The 18,377-nt window shown below is 37.4% G+C and overlaps 1 protein-coding gene across 6 annotated transcripts in view; it reads left to right on the forward strand.

Annotated features, from left to right (window-relative positions):
- LIN54 (lin-54 DREAM MuvB core complex component) overlaps positions 1 to 18,377 on the forward strand; it is an 89,908-nt gene that overhangs the window by 25,302 nt on the left and 46,229 nt on the right. For 2 of the 6 annotated variants that reach the window (XM_032239745.1, XM_032239742.1), the window contains exons 2-4: positions 816 to 1,531; positions 6,296 to 6,419; positions 14,607 to 14,749. In XM_032239745.1, coding sequence (XP_032095636.1) covers positions 848 to 1,531; positions 6,296 to 6,419; positions 14,607 to 14,749 — 951 coding nt within the window. In that variant the 5' untranslated portion in view covers positions 816 to 847. Of the gene's footprint in view, positions 1 to 815; positions 1,532 to 6,295; positions 6,420 to 13,633; positions 13,779 to 14,606; positions 14,750 to 18,377 lie in introns of those variants that run through there. The other 4 variants (XM_032239748.1, XM_032239747.1, XM_032239749.1 and 1 more) reach the window with 3 other exon arrangements.

Raw genomic sequence — 18,377 nt, forward strand, 5'->3', positions numbered from 1 at the left:
TCGCTTGAAGCCGGGAGGCGGAGGTTGCAGTGAGCCAAGATCACACCACTGCACTCTAGCCTAGGCTCCGTCTCAGTCAATCAATCAATAGGTAACTAAGTAATAAATGATTGAGAAAGGTTTGAGAATCTTCTTTCCAAATAAAATCTTCCTTGGTATGAAGCTAATTGATCAAACATGAACCACAAATGCCATTTTATCTGCAATTGCTGAGATGGATTACTCTAGAAATTCCTTTAACATTAATTTGGGTATATAATGGATTTTAAAAATGAGATTGTACACTCATATTAGGACTTAGCTTATTGGAGATTTGAATATATTTTCCAGTATATTAATATTTAAATCTTTACTTGTGTGAATCAGTAGTTTTCAAGTCTGTCAATGAGAGGAAAAAATAAAACTGGGAAGAATTGGTGACAACCCAAATTGGGAAGAACAAAAAACAACAACGAAAAAACTACTGGGAAGAAAAAAGATTAGATACATCAGAGATTACAGGGCATTGGAAAGGAGTTTCATGTGATTACGTGACTTAGTGTTGCCTGAGTGCAAGATACTTGTGGATTGAGACAGGACGAGTAAGAATAGTTGCTTCTAGTTTTGTGTTCCATGTGACTTATATTACAGATTCTTGCAGGTTGAGGATGTGTTAACATGATTTAACCCACATAAGCATCAGCAGGAATAGTCTTCATTCAATTATATATCAATTTAAAAAATTGTTATTTTTGCCATTTGCATTTTTCTTGAATTTTTTTTTCTTACATCTTTGGAAACCTAGTAACTTGTTCATTTTTCAACTTTTATTACAGTGCCTGATCAACTTTCTAGCGGGAGAACGATCATGGAGGTGGTGCCAGCTGAGGTGAATAGTTTGCTTCCAGAGGAAATAATGGACACTGGTATAACTTTAGTGGATGATGATAGTATTGAGGCTGTTATTGTTTCATCCCCAATTCCCATGGAGACAGAACTGGAAGAAATTGTCAACATAAATTCTACTGGTGACTCTACAGCCACGCCCATTTCCACGGAACCAATCACAGTGTACAGTAACCACACTAACCAAGTTGCAGTGAATACCACAATTACTAAAGCAGATTCTAATACCACAGTGAAACCAGCTTTTCCAAGTGGCCTTCAAAAACTTGGTGCTCAGACTCCTGTGACTATATCAGCCAATCAGATTATTTTAAACAAAGTATCACAGACATCTGATCTTAAACTTGGCAATCAGACCCTTAAACCAGATGGACAGAAGTTAATTTTAACAACTTTGGGCAAGTCTGGTTCACCAATTGTTTTAGCACTACCCCATAGCCAACTACCCCAGGCTCAGAAAGTTACAACTCAGGTCCAGTCAGGAGATGCTAAGTTACCACCGCAGCAAATTAAAGTAGTTACCATTGGAGGGAGGCCAGAGGTGAAACCTGTCATTGGTGTCTCAGCATTGACCCCAGGAAGTCAACTGATAAATACTACAACTCAGCCCTCTGTGTTACAGACCCAACAGTTAAAAACAGTACAGGTAAAAGAAAAAAGGGGGCTTACTAATTAAAATGCATGTTAAAAAAATTTAACTGGTTCATAGTTGTGTTTATAGGCTTACTAAATACATAGTTACTGAATTCTTTTGAATGTTGTTTTACATAATTGTGTGGGTTTTTTAAAGTTTGATATGTCTAATGCTTATGAAAATTTTTACCAGATAACTTAGAGAGCAAACTTTATTTTGGTTAAATTCCAAATTAGTATATTTATAGCTTTTTACTCATTTTAAAATGCATTTTATTCTTAGTGGTAGTTTGATTACAAGGAGGTTTTGCTGGTATAAAGATGCCAGACTTGCTGCTGGGCTATCAAAAAATCATTTAGACAACATTTTTTCTGTTAACATATGGCCAAGGGCAAGGAGAACTTTGTTGCTCTGAGAAAACCTCAGAGCCAGTATAGTGCACATCAGCCAGTGTGTGCCTTTTATTACTGTTCACTGCCATTACCCATGTTTGTAGTATGGAAAAGACAGTGACATTTGATGGAAGATAACACATAGGCTTTAGAGTTGAACCAACTGGATTTGACTTGCCTCTATGCCATCTTACCAGTTATGGAAAACTTTTGTAGGTTACTTATCTTTGATTTTTTGACTTTAGCTTAAGAATACTATTTGATCATGATGAAATGTATAGTATAATTCTCAAAATATTGAGGATGCTTCATAATGGTACCTACTAGTATGAACAGGACCCTAAGATAGAAGGTTACTACAACATATATTAAGTGATTTCCAGTTTATCATGCCCAAATAGGCTTTCTTAGGCACCACTACTCTTAGAAATGAATGGTCTATTTATGACCAGGAAACAAAAATGTATCCTCTGTTTGAAAGAATTGTCTCTGAGAAAGAAGAAGACATAAAAGTAAAGGAAGTAGGAAGTTTTTGGGAAACTACACTCAGCTGATTTTAGGAGTGATATTTTCGTTATTGTGTTGGCAGTAGAATTAGAAACCACTTTTCATGGGCTTTGCATTTAAGAACTTTGTATGATTCCTTAAACCTTATAATTTGCCCTGTCCCCTTTGCCACTGTTAAATAGTTAGTGCTCTTCCTTGTTCATTATTATTTCTCACTTATCTATCACTTTCTTTTATTTCTTATTTTTGCTAAGAATCTCTCGGATGAGATATCCTATCACCATCAAGCATCTTGTCCTCGGTTTTGAAGCTTGCTTTTATTGGTTTACCACAGTTTATTTAACTTTCGCAATATGGATCATAATTATGTTCAAAAGAAACTGATGCCAGGTGTGGTGGCTCATGCCCATAATCCCAACACTTCGGGAGGCCAAGGTGGGCAGATTCTGTGAGCCCAGGAGTTTGACACCAGTCTGGGCAACATAGTGAAATTCTGTTTTTACCAAAAGTACAAAAAATTAGCCCAGCATGGTGGTGCGCACCTATAGTCCCAGGTACTCTGGAGGCTGAGGTGAGAGGATTGCTTGAGAGCCAGGGAGGTCTAGGATATTGTGAACTATTGTCACACCACTGCATCTCAGCCTGGGCTATAGCAAGACCCTGTATCAAAAAAGAAAAGAAAAGAAACTGGTAACATAAATTAGAACGTCATTTTTTTCATTTATGAGAGCAAGTTATATGTGCCATTTAAATGACCAGTGTACTTGTATCCATTAGTTCTCTACTTTAATTCCCTAAGTAAAAAGACATTAAAAACAAAGACTGGGATTTAATTATTGTAACTTGTTTTATTGTTATTTTTCTGTTTTGTTTTGTTTTTGAGACAGGGTCTTGCTGTCACCCAGGCTAGGGTGCAGTGGCGTGATCTTGGCTCACTGGAGCCTTCACCTTCCAGGCTCAGGTGATCCTCCCACCTCCCTGTCAAGTAGCTGGGACTACAGACGCAAGCCATCGCACCTGGCTAATTGTATTTTTTGTAGAGTGAGGCTTTGCCATGTTGCCCAAACTGGTCTCAAACTCCTGGACGCAAGCAATTCACCCACCTTTGGCCTCTCAAAGTGCTGGAATTACAGGCACAAGCCACTGCACCCGACCTGTTGTTACTTTTCTAAAGTCTGATTCTATTTAATAAAAAAAATCCTATTTAAAAAAATTAATTAGATTTAGAATATTGTTCTACTTGTTCAGTCCCTTATTTTTAGGCGACTTACATCTTTCCAACTCAGAAGTAACCTACAAAGCTCTGAAGCACAAAAGACAAGTTAAAAACTCTGCATCTATCTTTTTCCTTTTGCGACACCAGAATATTTGGTTTAGTATTACAGAAAGTATATTATTTTCTTCTGTTTTTTTTTTCCCCCTCTATGTAGTTGTCACTGTTGTCTTAAGTTTAATCAGTATTGAGACTATTAGGGTATAGACAGCAGGCAAGGGTGGAAGATGGAGGCCATCTTGAAAAATGAAGAAAAGAAGTGACCTTTGAAGCCAGAGGCAGTAACAGAGGTATAATTATATGTAATAACAGATATGTAAACACTTTCCCATGTTTCCTGTACATAGTATATAAAAGTAGTAAATAACTAGCAGTCCGGGACAACATAACTCCTTACTAGCTCCTGAATCTATCCAACACAGTGCCAAAAATTACTTGTATATATTATTTCATGACATATTTGGCTACCTTATTTGTACTTTTTTTTTCATTTTTGTCTTAATCTGCTGATTCTATAAACTTGTTAAAGTGATCTTTCATGCTTTGTTTTACTTCATAAAATAATTTTGTTGCAGGTTACTTTAGAATTCATAGTGTAAAAAAAAAATCATAGTTCCTTAATGGAACCAAAAGTTATTATTTTCAGCAACACTAAAGAAACCACAAGGGCAAGATGAGATTGTCTATTTGAATAATTAATATGCTTTTGGTTATACTGTTTATATTTTTTTCTCACTAATAAGTATTCATATACTCATGATTGTGAAAAATCAGTTTAAAATAGGGAAGTACTTTAAGCCCATAATTGATATAGCTAAGGTTATTTATTGCTAATATGGCTTTCTAAGAATATCAATACTTCTACCTTTTGAGACTGTTAATGTTATATATATAGGTATAATTTTGATTGTCTTTAGGATTTTAGGTCTAAACATATTTGGAAAGTTTATATCTCCCTACATTTCATTAACTTTCTATAGTATATAATGATGGATTTATTTGATTATGTCATAGTTTTGCAAGCTGGGTGTTTTAAAATACAATAATGGGTATCTTTTTTTAAAAGTGATTTGTATTTTACATATAGTTCGTTTTGTCAGTAATGTGTTCTGAGTATAAAAATGTAGTATATTGTGAGTATAAGATGTGTTAGTTTAATTTATAATTCAAGCACAGAAAGCTAATATTTGTCTAGTTCTATGATCTATTATAGCTTCTGGTGTATTTCAGTTATTCAAGTTGCTCATATTTATTCATTTGAGTCACTATTTCCAATAACAAATAGTACTTTTATGGTCTCAATTTTCATTGCTAAAAGATATAATTAATATTTAATAGAACGTTCTTCACACTCTAAAATTATTTGATTTTTATCCTAGGTAAATTTCTTCTTTTAACTTTTAGAAGAAGCTGTGTCTTTGTGCATGGTAATATTTGTGATATAAAAAATTGGCAACTCTACCCACCTTGACTTGTGGAGAATTTTAATTCAGGTCAACAGTGTGCCAGTATATAACTTGAGATTGGAGATGGGAATTAAATATAGGGTCTATCCTCAAGGAATTTAAAATATAGTAAACAGTTGCTGTATCCCAGAAGTTTGAGGCTGCAGTGAACTATGATTGCACTATTGCACCTGAGCCTGAGTGATGAGATGAGACCTCATTTTTTTTTTTTTTTGGAGACAGAGTCTCACTTATTCTGTCACCCAGGCTGGAGTGCAGTCGTGCAACCTCTGCCTCCCAGGTTCAAGTGATTCTCCTGCCTCAGCCTCCTGAGTAGCTAGGATTACAGGCATTTGCCACCACATCCGGCTCATTTTTGTATTTTTGTAGAGACGGGCTTTCACCATGTTGGCCAGGGTGGTCTTGAACTCCTGACCTCAAGTGATCCACCTGCCTTAGCCTCCCAAAGTGCTGGGATTACAGTCGTGAGCCACTGCGCCTGGCCAAGACTCCATCTTTAAAAGAAGAAAAGTATAGTAAGTAGTAGTTTAGTAAATAATATTTCAGAGCTGTTGCCTTTATACTAGTTTTTGTTCTACCAAATTTTTCTCTTTTGTACCCCAAGGCTTTAACTTGTTCAGTTCTCCCTTTATCTACTCCTGCTATTTAGATCTAAAGTTGAAAATCTAGTTACAAGCCTACCTTTAATGTGTGTTTATTTATATTTTGCATCCAAGGGCCAATGTAATTGTATATATAGGTGGCTTCGTCATTTACACTATACTTTTACTTACTCTATCTTTTTATTATTGAAAAATTTGTTATTTTGAAAAAGAATATTACTGTGCCATGGTTTTATTTTTATCATTAAGCATTATTATTAATCTTGTTTTCATCATATGCATATATCCAAGACATAAAAATAAGGAGTTGTAATGAAATGCAAAAGTATTACATATGGGATTAAGGATGTGACTATATTAATATTTTGATGAATGTATGCAGTTTAAGTGTTTTTAACATTAATATTAACACGTAGATATATTCTGTTAAGTCAGCAGTTTTACATATACTACTATGTATGAATCTTTGGTATAATTTTTATTTAATAGGTATTTTATAGAAACAGATGGTCTTCATAGTTATTTATATGTTTCAGATTGCTAAGAAGCCTCGAACGCCAACCTCTGGTCCAGTAATCACGAAGCTGATCTTTGCAAAACCAATTAATAGTAAAGCAGTTACAGGACAGACAACTCAAGTTTCACCACCAGTCATTGCAGGTTATATTTCTTTATAGTTTATTAAGCTATATTTTATCATCCTTTTAGATTTTAGAAGGCTGTTCTGCCAACTTAAAATGTTTTAGTGTAACAAGTATAGCTTATAATTATAAACCAGACTAGTTATAAGAAATGTTACACTTGTTAAATCAATGCTTCAAGCAAATGCCTTATCTGAAAATTAGTTCATTACTTCAGTCTCCTTAATTTTTGGTAGAAATTTACCATGATACTAGCAAAGTCTCAAACTCCAATAATACTAGCTAATATTTACATAGTGTTCACTGTGTGCCAGGCACCATTCTTAGCCTTATACATATGGTGACTATATCATTCTCCAGCAATCCTATGAGGTAGGTACTAATTACATACCCATTTTGCCAGTGTGGAAATGGAGGCACCCAGCTAGTAAATCACTGAGCTGGAATTTGAACCCAGGCAATTTGTCTCTGGAGCACGTGTGCTAAGTTTAATAAATTTAAATTAATATACATAAGAGTATATTATTTCATGGTTTCTGTTTGAATTTTTTGTTTCAGTATTTTAGTATACTCTGCGGAATTCTCTGTGAACAGAAAATTGTCACAATGATAGCAACTACTTAAGTGATAACAGAATTGCAGCTATATTACTTTTACTAGAACACTCCTTAATGTGGCCCAGTTCTCTTTTATTTTATACTTTAAAATTTGTCATCACCAATCACTATATCACCTCAGAAATCTTGACTTCAAGTGTTCCATTCTCTTTATTCTTTTAGTTTACTTGCCTTTCTACTCCTAATTCAGCAATTGACTTTGAAATTTCTGATCCATTGATTCTTCCACTTTCTTAATAATCATTCCTTTCCTGTCCTCAAATTCTTCCTTCCTCAAGATGAAGTCCATGACCTGTGCTATTGCTCTCTTGTAAACGCTGTTAATTCTCTTTTCCCTCTTTCTCTAATGGCTTGGCTAAGTCCAACCCTCCTTTTCCTTGTTTGGCAAGCAGCTCATGCTTTTTAGAGAAAATCACAGAGCCATAGTGATTAGTCTTTAATTCAGAGCCATACTAAATGACTCTTTCACTAGTTGTAGGATCATTTCTAATTTCCACTGTGCTAAAGGTTTATATGAAAGCACCTCTGGATAGTAAACTTTTGACTAGAGACTTTCAAATCCTAATTATCCACCTCTAGATTGTGTATTCTTTCTTTTTTTTTTTTTGATATGGAGTCTTGCTCTGTATTCAGGCTGGAGTGCAGTGGTGCGATCTCGGCTCACTGCAGCCTCCCGGGTTCAAGTGATTCTCCTGCCTCAACTTCCTGAGTAGCTGAGATTATAGGTGCATGCCACAATGCCTGACTAAGTTTTGTATTTTTAATAGAGACAGGGTTTTACCATGTTGGTCAGGCTGGTCTCGAACTCCTGACCTCGTGATTGATCTGCCTGCCTTGGCCTCCCACAGTGCTGGGATTACAGGTGTGAGCCGCCGTGCCTGGCTGACGTTGTATTCTTGATGAAGGTACTCAAAAATTAACTGATCATTTCTAGCATATATATTAAAATATCTGTCTAATAAATTTACAACATAGCAGTAGGCAACTCTGAAGTCAATGGCAGTGATTTGTCATTTTCCTGAGGCTTTGATTTGTATGTAGAGAGGCTTCTCATTTTAGCTAATGAGAGAAGGGATGGAAAAATTGTAATGTGAAAGCAGTATTAGGTGAGTGACTATTCTCTTTCTGCTCAGTAGAGATTTGTGACAGTATAGGAAGCTGTTGTCTTCAGAGCTTTCATGGGAGGCAGCTGTGGCCCCAGAGAAGATTGGAAAGGGTTTGGGTTTGGAGCTGGTTTAGGAAGTGGGCTGCAGTTAGCTACAAGTGAGCAAGGCTTGGAAGTATTGATGAAAAAGAAAACACCAATCCTCTTGGAGATTTTGTGTAGATAGACGGGCTTAACCAGGAGTGTTTTAAGGGGATGTTCTTTACTGTTTTGAGTTTGAGAGAGTCCCTGAAAATTTTTAGTTAATGGGAAGGTGGAGGTATGGATCGTATGGTAAATAATCGTGGTGTTTGCAGAAGTGTCTGAATGAATTTTTTTTTTTTTTAAAGACAGTTTCACTTTTGTTGCCCAGGCTGGAGTGCAATGGCACAGTCTCGGCTCACCGCAACCTCCACTTCCTGGGTTCAAGTGATTCTTCTGCCTCAGCTTCCCAAGTAGCTGGGATTACAGGCATGCCCCACCACACCCTGCTAATTTTGTATTTTTAGTATAGACGGTTTCTCCATGTTGGTCAGGCTGGTCTCGAACTCCCAATGTCAGGTGATCCTCCCACTTCAGCCTCCCAAAGTGCTGGGATTACAGGTGTCAACCACTGTTGTAAATGTCACTGCTTGGCCTTTGGGTTGTTTATAATGTGTTGCAGACCAATTGTAACTTTACCTTTTAATTGCACACAGACTTAGTAGCCCTACCAGAATACGTAGAGATATACTTCTGTTAAATTTTACTAGCACTGTTGGGATTAAGTTCAGTTTGGAGGGATAATTTCTACTTGTAACTAGTTCTTGATAACCCTTAAAAATTCATATATGCTAAATTTTAAACCACCAAAGTAGCTCTTCTGTTGAATTCTATCACAAGGAGGTTCCATCATCTTTATGTGTGCATTGCAGCTAAGACTGCAGTCTTTTTCCATGCAGCTAGTCTTTATATAGCAGCTAATGCTCTTTCAAAGTATATTGAGATCTTTTTTTAATGATTTTTGGGTTTCTCATTGAAGATGACTATCTTTTTCTATGTTTCAGTCATGATAATTTTATATTTGTATATAAGTGACTTTTTTTTTTGTTTGTTTGTTTCTTTCAAGACATTGTTGCTTTGGAAAGTGACTTTTCTAAAATGCAAATCTGACCCTGTCACACCCTTGCTTAAAATTTTCTTGGCCTTCTTCATTTCTTCACCTGGACCGGGCCTATCAGGTTTAATTTCAAATGCCAGTGCTTTCTTAGCATTAAAGGCGTTCATGATCTAATGCATATCTTTTTTATTTTCACCTCCAAAATAGTAGCTCTAAACCTACTGACTTAACTTATTATAAGAGATCACCAAATGGATTGAACCTAAGCTGTAGGAGTAAGGGTCTTGGGCAATGTTTCCTTTATGTGGTATGCCTTTCTTTGCTGTTCCTCACGGCCGACTCATCTGTTTTATCTTTTAAGATTACCCAACTTGGAAGTTTTTGACTCCTTGGTTTAGTCAGGTACTGTTTCTCTTATCATTTCCTGTGTATTTCCATAAAACTTGGTTATGCTTACCAAGTACTTACCTTAAACTTCTGTTAAATTTCACACTGGCTTTGAGTTATCCATTAGTCATACTGTATTATAAATCTTGATCTTCTTGTCTGTCTCCCCTATAACCCTTATAATTTTTCTTGATGGTAGATTTTTTTGTTTATCATCTAGTTCTTTTAAAAAATTAATTTATTTTTTGCTGGGCTTGGTGGCTTATGCCTGTAATCCCAGCACTTTGGGAGGCTGAGGCGGGTGGATCATGAGGTCAGGAGTTCGAGACCAGCCTGACCAACATGGTGAAACCCCGTCTCCACTAAAAATACAAAAATTAGCTGGGTGTGGTGGCGCATGCCCATAATCCCAACTACTCGGGAGGCTGAGGCAGGAGAATCGCTACAACCCGTGAGGTGGAGGTTGCAATGAGCTAAAATCACACCACTTCACTCCAGCCTGGGTGACAGAGCGAGACTCTGTAGCAAAACAAAACAAAACATTAATTTATTTTTTAAAAATTGTGGTAAGATATACATAACATAAAGTTTACCATCTTAACTTTTTTTTTTTTTTTTTTTTTTTTTGAGATGGAGTCTCACTCTGTCTCCCAGGCTGGAGTGCAGTGGCACGATCTTTGCTCACTGCAACCTCTGCCTCCCAGGTTCAAGCAGTCTTCCTGTCTCAGCCTCCCAAGTAGCTGGGATTACAGGCACACACCATCACACCCAGCTAATTTTTGCATTTTTAGTAGAGATGAAGTTTTACCATGTTGGCAAGGCTGGTCTCGAACTCCTGGTCTCAAGTGATTCACCTGCCTCGGCGTCCTAAAGTGCTGGGATTACAGGCAAGAGCCACTGTACCCGGCCTGTCTCTATGATTTTGACTACTCTGCATACCTCATACAAGTGAAATCATACAGTATTTGCCTTTTTAAATTATTTTTTAAGATGGAGTTTCGCTTTTATTGCCCAGGCTGGAATGCAGTAGTGTGATCTTGGCTCACTGCAACCTCCACCTCCTGGGTTCAAGCAATTCTCCTGCTTCACCCTCCTAAGTAACTGAGATTACAAGTGTGCACCACCATGTCTGGCTAATTTTTGAATTTTTAGTAGAGATGGGGTTTCACCATGTTGGCCAGGCTGGTCTCGAACTCCTGACCTCAGGTGATCTGCCTGCCTCAGTCTCCCAAAGAGCTGGCATTACAGGTGTGAGCCACCACGCCCAGCCATTGCCCTTTTTTTTTTTTGATTGGCATATTTCACTTAGCATAATGTCCTTAAGGTCCATCTGTGTTGTAGTATATATCAGAATTTTCTTTTTAAGGCAGAATCTTGTTCCATTGTATTTATGTATATACTGTATTAATGGTTCTTTTATCTTGTTTCTCTCTCATTCTCTTTCTCCCCTCTCCCTACCTCCCCAGAACCTAGTACAATTTTTGGCACTTCAATGTAGTTCTGTAAATGTGTATTGTTGCATGAATATGTATATCATGGAGGCACTGTAGTGCTACAGTAGGAACTATTGAGAAACTTAGGTTTTTAGTCATGGCGTTTCTGTTGATTTTTCTCTGTGATCTTGGGTAAACACATTAGTTTGTTCATCTTATTTCAGTAAAATGTAGATACCAACCACCTGACAAGACTTGAGGTGGTTACATGAGGTATAGAGGTTCTCATTATCAGAGCTCTCAAGGAACAAGGTTGCTTCACGGTAGCAAGCTTCATCACAATGTGAAATTAATCTCTTACAGAATTTGGCTGTAAGTATTTTACTTCCTGCCCCAGGCTATCCAATCTGTGGCTTTATGGAGTATGTCTCTTTTCATTCTTGGAGAATACCTGATGATAGAAATTGATTTCAAGGTGAAATTATGTAACTTGCATGCTTTCTTGAATGTGTGGAGCTAAGGATAAATAGGGATTTGGAGGTTAAATGAGATAATCAGAAATGCTATCAGGATGAAAACCAAGCAGATCCTCAAAAAGAGTAACTTGAATTTCAAAAGTTATCAAGGTTCTTGGGAAAATTGATTAAATCTAGAAATGTTTTGGTAGAAATGACCTGCTTTATGATTATGTTGTGTCCATTTATCATTGTCAACAGAATTTATCACTGTGCTGTTGTCCAAATTTTCAGAAGCAGTCTCTCTCCCTAAAACTAAACAGCTGATTTTTTCCTTTGGTCATCCTAAGAGTTAGTATAGTTGCATTATAAACTGAATTTTTTAAAAAATATAGGTCACAAGAAAGTAAAAGTTTTACTTTTAGTTTTGTTATTTATGGTGAAATTTTTGTTCCTGTTTTAAGTGAATTAACATTAAGTGGCTTTTTTCTGATATCAGTTATCCTCAGGAATTGAGGATTTTCTATATGAATATTGTCTGAAAGATATATAATTCCTAACAAATATGAAATTATAGCAGTGGCTATAAAGAATGAACATTTTATGAACTGTATTTTTACTAGTAATTTCTTTTCTTAACATAATGGTTGTTGGGGCTTCACACTTATCCCACAGGTATTAGCTTTGGAAACCGGAATAGGCAAACTTGTTACTTTAAGCAAGCTCAACACTTCAGGGCAGGTCTCTAAAAATATTTGATGTAGATTCATTTGGTTTATATAGAATTGAATTTATGTAGTTATGATGTATTCAGGTTTTTAAAAAACCTGGCAGAATGTCAATAAAATTATATATTAAAAGCAAATTTGAAAATTGTATTGAAAATACTTAAAAAATTCACCGGGGAAGGTGGCTCACGCCTGTAATCCCAGCACTTTGGGGGAGGCCAAGGTGGGCAGATCATGAGGTCAAGAGATCAAGACCATCCTGGCCAACATGGTGAAACCCTGTCTCTACTAAAAATACAAAAATTAGCCAGGCATGGTGGCATGTGCCTGTAGTCCCAGCTACTTTACTCAGAGGCTGAGGCAGGAGAATTTCTTGAACCCGGGAGGCAGAGGTTGCAGTGAGCCAAGATCGCACCACTGCACTCCAGCCTGGCGCCTGGCAACAGAGCAAGACTCTGTCTCAAAAAAATAAATAAATAAATAAAATAAAATACTTAAAAAATTCATAGATGGGGATAAAACTTGATTCACTTTTGAAAAAAGAAACTGTGCCAACCTGGGCAACATGGCAAAACTCCATTTAAAAAAAAAAATTTTTAATTAGCTGAGCATAGTGGCGTGTGCTTGTGGTCCCAGCTTCTCAGGAGGCTGAGATGGGAGGATCCTTTGAGCCCAGAAAGTCAAGGCTGCAGTGAGCTATGATCGTGCCACTGCATTCCAGCCCCTGGGTGACAGAGTGAGATCCCTGTCTCCAAAAAAAAAAAAAAAGCAAGCATACTTTGGCATTGTTATCAGGAAAAATGTCCCGGAAGCTGCTAAGCATTAGTTCTTTATTTTTGTCTAAAGTGAATGTCCCTTTCTCTCTTTCCCTTTTTCCCTCCCTCTCATGCCCTTTCCTTCATCCCTCCCTGGCTTTCATCCCTAGTTAGATCTATGAGTTTAATCATAGCATCTCAAGGTTAGAGCAGATTCTAGAGATAATTTAGTTATCCATCTTCTCTACTTCTTAGATACTTGATTTTCCTCTTTAGCCAGTGTATTTGATTATCCAGCGTCTGCTTGGGACACCTTTAGTGACTAGAAACTCACTTGTGCTGAAATAGTCATTTTAATTGGAAATTTTTGTTAGACTTTCTTTCCTAGTGCTGAGCTGAAATGTTTTCTGATTCTCTGCATTTGATGTGATGCAGATTGGTTCTAATCCTTCAACCCTACAGCCTGGATTAGTTAGGATGATCTTGGTTTTTCATCCAAAATAAACAATCTCCAAACCTCAGAAGGGTAAAAAACCTGTTTTTCAAAAAATTCATACTTCATGATTATCTGTATGACCATTGTGGGTTCAAAAAGATATCTTCTCTTCATAGTCACTTAGGCACACAGGCTAACTGAGGAGCCACCATTTCAGATGGCAGAGGAAAATGAACTTTGGAAGGTCTTGCATAGACAGTAATAAATGCTGTGGCCCAAAAATGACACGCGTCACTTCTACTCATAACTCGTCTGCCAGGAGTGGTAACGTGACTCTAACTGAACTACAAGATGGGGTGGGAGTGGTAGGAAGTACAAGTGTAGTTCTATCATGTGCCCAGAATGGGAGAAAGCTGGAATACTTAGTGAATGGGAATAATGACTATCAAACACTCTTCAAGAATTTGAAGGTCTGTTATGTCTTTATAGTCCTTTCTTGCCTAGGATAAGAATATCTGATATTTCAACTCAATGTAATATGATTTTCAGTTCCCCAAGCATCCAGACACTACAGTTTTTCGTTGTTGTTCCTGAAGTGTCTTGTCCAGAAGTATGGAATCTGGCCGTGGTGGCTAGAAGAAACACGTTTTATCTCGTTTGGCAGTCTAAAATCAGACAGCGTTAAACCTGACAGTGTTTAAGTTAGTCCAGTAACTATCTGTTTTGTAAGTGTGGATTTCAGTTATACCTTCATGGTTTAAGTTCAAGTGAGAAGACAGCTATAGATAGTAGAATACAGAGATTGACGTTGTAAGACTTGAATTCATGTCCTGACTTTCAGGAGCTGTGTTATGGAGGACACGTTGCTTAGTTGTCCTGAGCTTTATCTGATGGATGTAGCAACAGTATTGATGAAGATATGAGCTAAACTGTTTCTGTAGAGTTTATGTAAGATGATATTAGTATTACTAAGAAGCTTTGTTTTCTTTAGTTCTGCTTAGGTTTACTGCAGTTCATTAGCGCCTCATTAAGTGTTTAACCTGAAATAGCAGACATATACTCTGCAGTCCTTGTGGGTGTAGAGCATCATCACATAAATTTTTATACTATGATTGAAAAAAGTTAAACTGATGTGCTGCCTCTCATTTGCAGGTAGGGTTCTTTCACAGTCTACTCCCGGAACTCCATCAAAGACCATAACAATATCTGAAAGTGGTGTTATTGGATCAACTTTAAATTCTACAACACAGACACCAAATAAAATAGCCATCTCACCTTTGAAATCGCCAAATAAGGTAAAAAATCAATTAGCCACAAATACCAAATATTGTGGTTAATGCGTTTATTTTTTTACTAGTCACTTCAGATAATTCAGTTTTAATACACTCCCAAGCAAGTAATAGGCATTCAGCAAATACTGGATTAATTTAGTAATCAAGGATGTCTGACAGATTAAAAAGCTTACTTTAAACACATAGTAACATAGTAATCATTTTGCATGTCAAGATGATTTCCATAGCCCATATGAATGTGGCTACAACAAAATCTTATGAATAAAGTCTATAATATAGGTGTTCTTCTTTAGTTAACATTTTAGCAAAACTATTGTCTTTGTGGGAGGTACATATAGACTTACGATATGAATACAGAATGTTAAATGTAACTTTAAAAAAATGAAGATCTGAGCTTTTGCTTGCTAACAGGATCCAGAGTACTAAAAATTGCCATCAAATGCTGGTGGCCATGTTATCAGTGTTATTTAAGCTTGAGTACATTTTACTGGAAGCATTCAAATGCTTTCTTGTTTTACTGTCAGGTAAAGTTGTCTAACTTACTTTCCTAAAACATGCAGTTGTTATCCAGCATAACATTTTGAAAAAGGTATGTTTTAAAGGACATATTATTCAGATAGAAAGCTAAGCATTATTATTCTATCAGGTTTCACGCTTGTGACTCTGGAAACATACTGCCCTTTGCACCTGCCTCCTTTGATTTGTTACTGTACATAAATAGAATAAACATTAAACATTTGCCTTAGATTTTTTAAAAGTCCAGGCATTAGTTTCTTTTTTAATGAGTATTGAATATAATGTACAAATATGATATACAGTTTATTAAAGTTAATTTTACCTGCATAATTTTTTTCCCTAAATTTAATGAATTTGGCAGAAATTTGAGGGTAACTGTGTGCCATGCATAGTGATAGGCACTGGGGATAAAACATGAATAAGATAAGATTTTTCATTTCAAGGAGTTCAATAAAACATTAGAAATTCAATGAAACATTAAAAATTATCCTGCAGAATTGTAATGGTCACAGCTGGATTATTGACTCTGTTTTGTGTTTGTCAGGGAAGGTTTATACAAAGGAGCTTATTCCTGAAAGATCTTAACCTTAAAGGCGGGTTGGACTTAGCTCTGGATGAGCAGAAAGGGCTTTCCGGATTGGGGTGATACTTTACATAAAGGTGTAAAAGTGTGGCCTTTCAGGGAGCCTCATTGATTTTTGCAATGTGAGAGCCGAGGGTGCTAGGGTTGGATGGACAGTTTCATTATCTTCATGGGAGTTCTGTGGCTTCTCATTGCTTCTGGGACAGTGATTCTTGCCCTTATCTGCTTATTGGGATCACTGGGAGAGTTTCAGTAAATACTGATGCCTGGTTCCCATCCCCAGAGATTCTGTTTTCAGCTCTCCAGAGTTGGCATGGTATCAGGATTTTACAAAGCCCCCTAAGTGATTCTAATGGGTAGCCTACATTGGAAACCACTGCTATAAATAATATGACATTTGGATTTTGAAATATATGACTCTGGCAGCATTACAAGAGATAGTTTGGGGGAAGATAAGCCCGTATTATAGGAGAGACCAGTTAGGTTAGTGATTCTCAACCTTGGCTGCAGTTAGTACTGGGGACCTCTTGAGAAAAAACTAATGGCAGGCCCTTACCCAACCTCATTTAAATCAGAATCTCTAGGCTGGGGCCTGTGTGTTAAATTTATTCTTTTAAATTTAAGATTTAAATTTAAACTTAAGTAGAGAATCACTAAGAGATTATTGTAATACTTCATGTTTGAACTAGACTAGTAGCTCATGGGCTAAAGAGGAAGAGAGATGTGTTGAAAGAGGTTTAAGACATAATGACTGGAAATCAGTATCTTAGGGGGAGAATCTAGGGTGACTCCTGTATTTCTGACTTGAACAGGGTAGATGGCTGCCCTGTGGACCAGTTTGACTGGTATATGGTTTATACCTGATGACATACAAATAGAAACTGGCTTTATTTTTTCCCATCCTTGACTTTAGCCCTGCCATATTAGATCTTCCTTTCTTCCCTCTTGGCAAGGTTTCACATTTAACTGTAAGAACAAACCTTGTTTTGGTGGTTAAAATTCACAGGTGCGAAATGTACAGTCAAAAGCTCACATTCAGTTGAAAGTTTATCTACCTCGCAGGTGAGATCTAACCATGGCTCAGGGACCTGCAGTGGAGAAGAGGAGCATGATCTGTTTCTTCACTCTTCTGCCTTCTCTTCCTTTCTGATTTGGGCTTCTGATCAAAAGGAAGATTAGAGGAGAAAGGACAAGGTTTCGTTTGACTGAGTCTATTGTAATCCAGCTTCTGGTACCCTCTGTGTGACAGGTGTCCAAATGTGGACTTCGAGAGATGTTCACTCAGGATGTTTTTTTTTGGAGCCCCTCCTTTGGGTTATGTCCACATTGCCAAGTTCCTTGTCAGGGGTATGATGTACCCTCCAGCTGCCTTTTGCAGCCTCCCTTTATCCTGTAGTCTACACCTGGCACTGCTGAGTGCTTTTACTCCAGAAGATAAATGCCTTTGGCAGGGTCCCATTAAGATGTCTTAGCCTTTCTGCAGCACCTACTTGGGCCGTGGGAAACCTCTAGGACCCAATAATAGAAGTGCAGCTTGCCTAACTGCTGTCCTCTAAGCCTTTGCCCTGTCATTGTGACAGCTGCAGCCATCTTCTTTCTTTCAGAATTTTCCAGGCTGGGACCAGTTTCTGTGTTCACATAGTCTCTAAATAAACTCCTGAGGATACCTGTCAGGTTATCCCAGGAACTCTCGCTGCATTTAGTTCTGGTGGTTAGAGCAAGATACTGTTAAGTTTCTTTATCTTAATAAGTTGCTAGCCCAAGATTCAGATGTCAGGGCTGGGTGTGGTGGTTCATGCCTGTAATCCCAGCACTTTGAGAGGTTGAGGTGGGCAGATCACCTGAGATCAGGAGTTAGAGACCAGCCTGGCCAACACGGCGAAACCCTGTCTCTACTAAAATTACAAAAATTAGCTGGGCGGTGGCACCTCCCAACTGCTTGGGAGGCTGAGGTAGGAGAATTGCATAACCCGGGGAGGTGGAGATTGTAGTAAGCCGAGGTCGTACCACTGCACTCCTGCCTGGGTGACAAAATGACACTCTATCTCAAAAAACAAACAAAACCAAAAAAGCAAAGATTCAGATGTCAGTTTCTCCTTGCAGTTGTCACCTAGTCTGTCTTAGAGGGTTTTTTGTTTTTTTTTTTTTCCTCACCGAGTTGTAAAGCCCTAGCATTCTTCATGTTTGCAAGTTCTCTTCTATTTCTGGTCTTTCTTTCTTTTTTTAATAGACAAGAGGTGGAAGATAGGGATACCATCTTTTAATAAGTCTGGCACGGATGTCCTTTTTAGAATGTGGGGGAGTTTCTCATTTTTTGTTCAGCTTTGGGGCCTCACTTCAGCCAGATTCTGAGAGTAGAAAATATCCCATACCCATTTCATACTAGAATATAGCAGTACTATTGGCTTGGGCAGAGAGATCTTTAGTTTTTCGATACTTTTGTCATTGAAGTACCCACAGATTATCTAGATGAGGAGGTCCATTGTGAAACTGAATATAGGCAGTGACTAGAGCTGTGGTTATAGATGAAAT

This window comes from Sapajus apella, unplaced genomic scaffold, assembly GCF_009761245.1.
Source record: "Sapajus apella isolate SASKATOON/1434 unplaced genomic scaffold, GSC_monkey_1.0 scaffold45, whole genome shotgun sequence".
Classification (NCBI taxonomy): domain Eukaryota; kingdom Metazoa; phylum Chordata; class Mammalia; order Primates; family Cebidae; genus Sapajus; species Sapajus apella.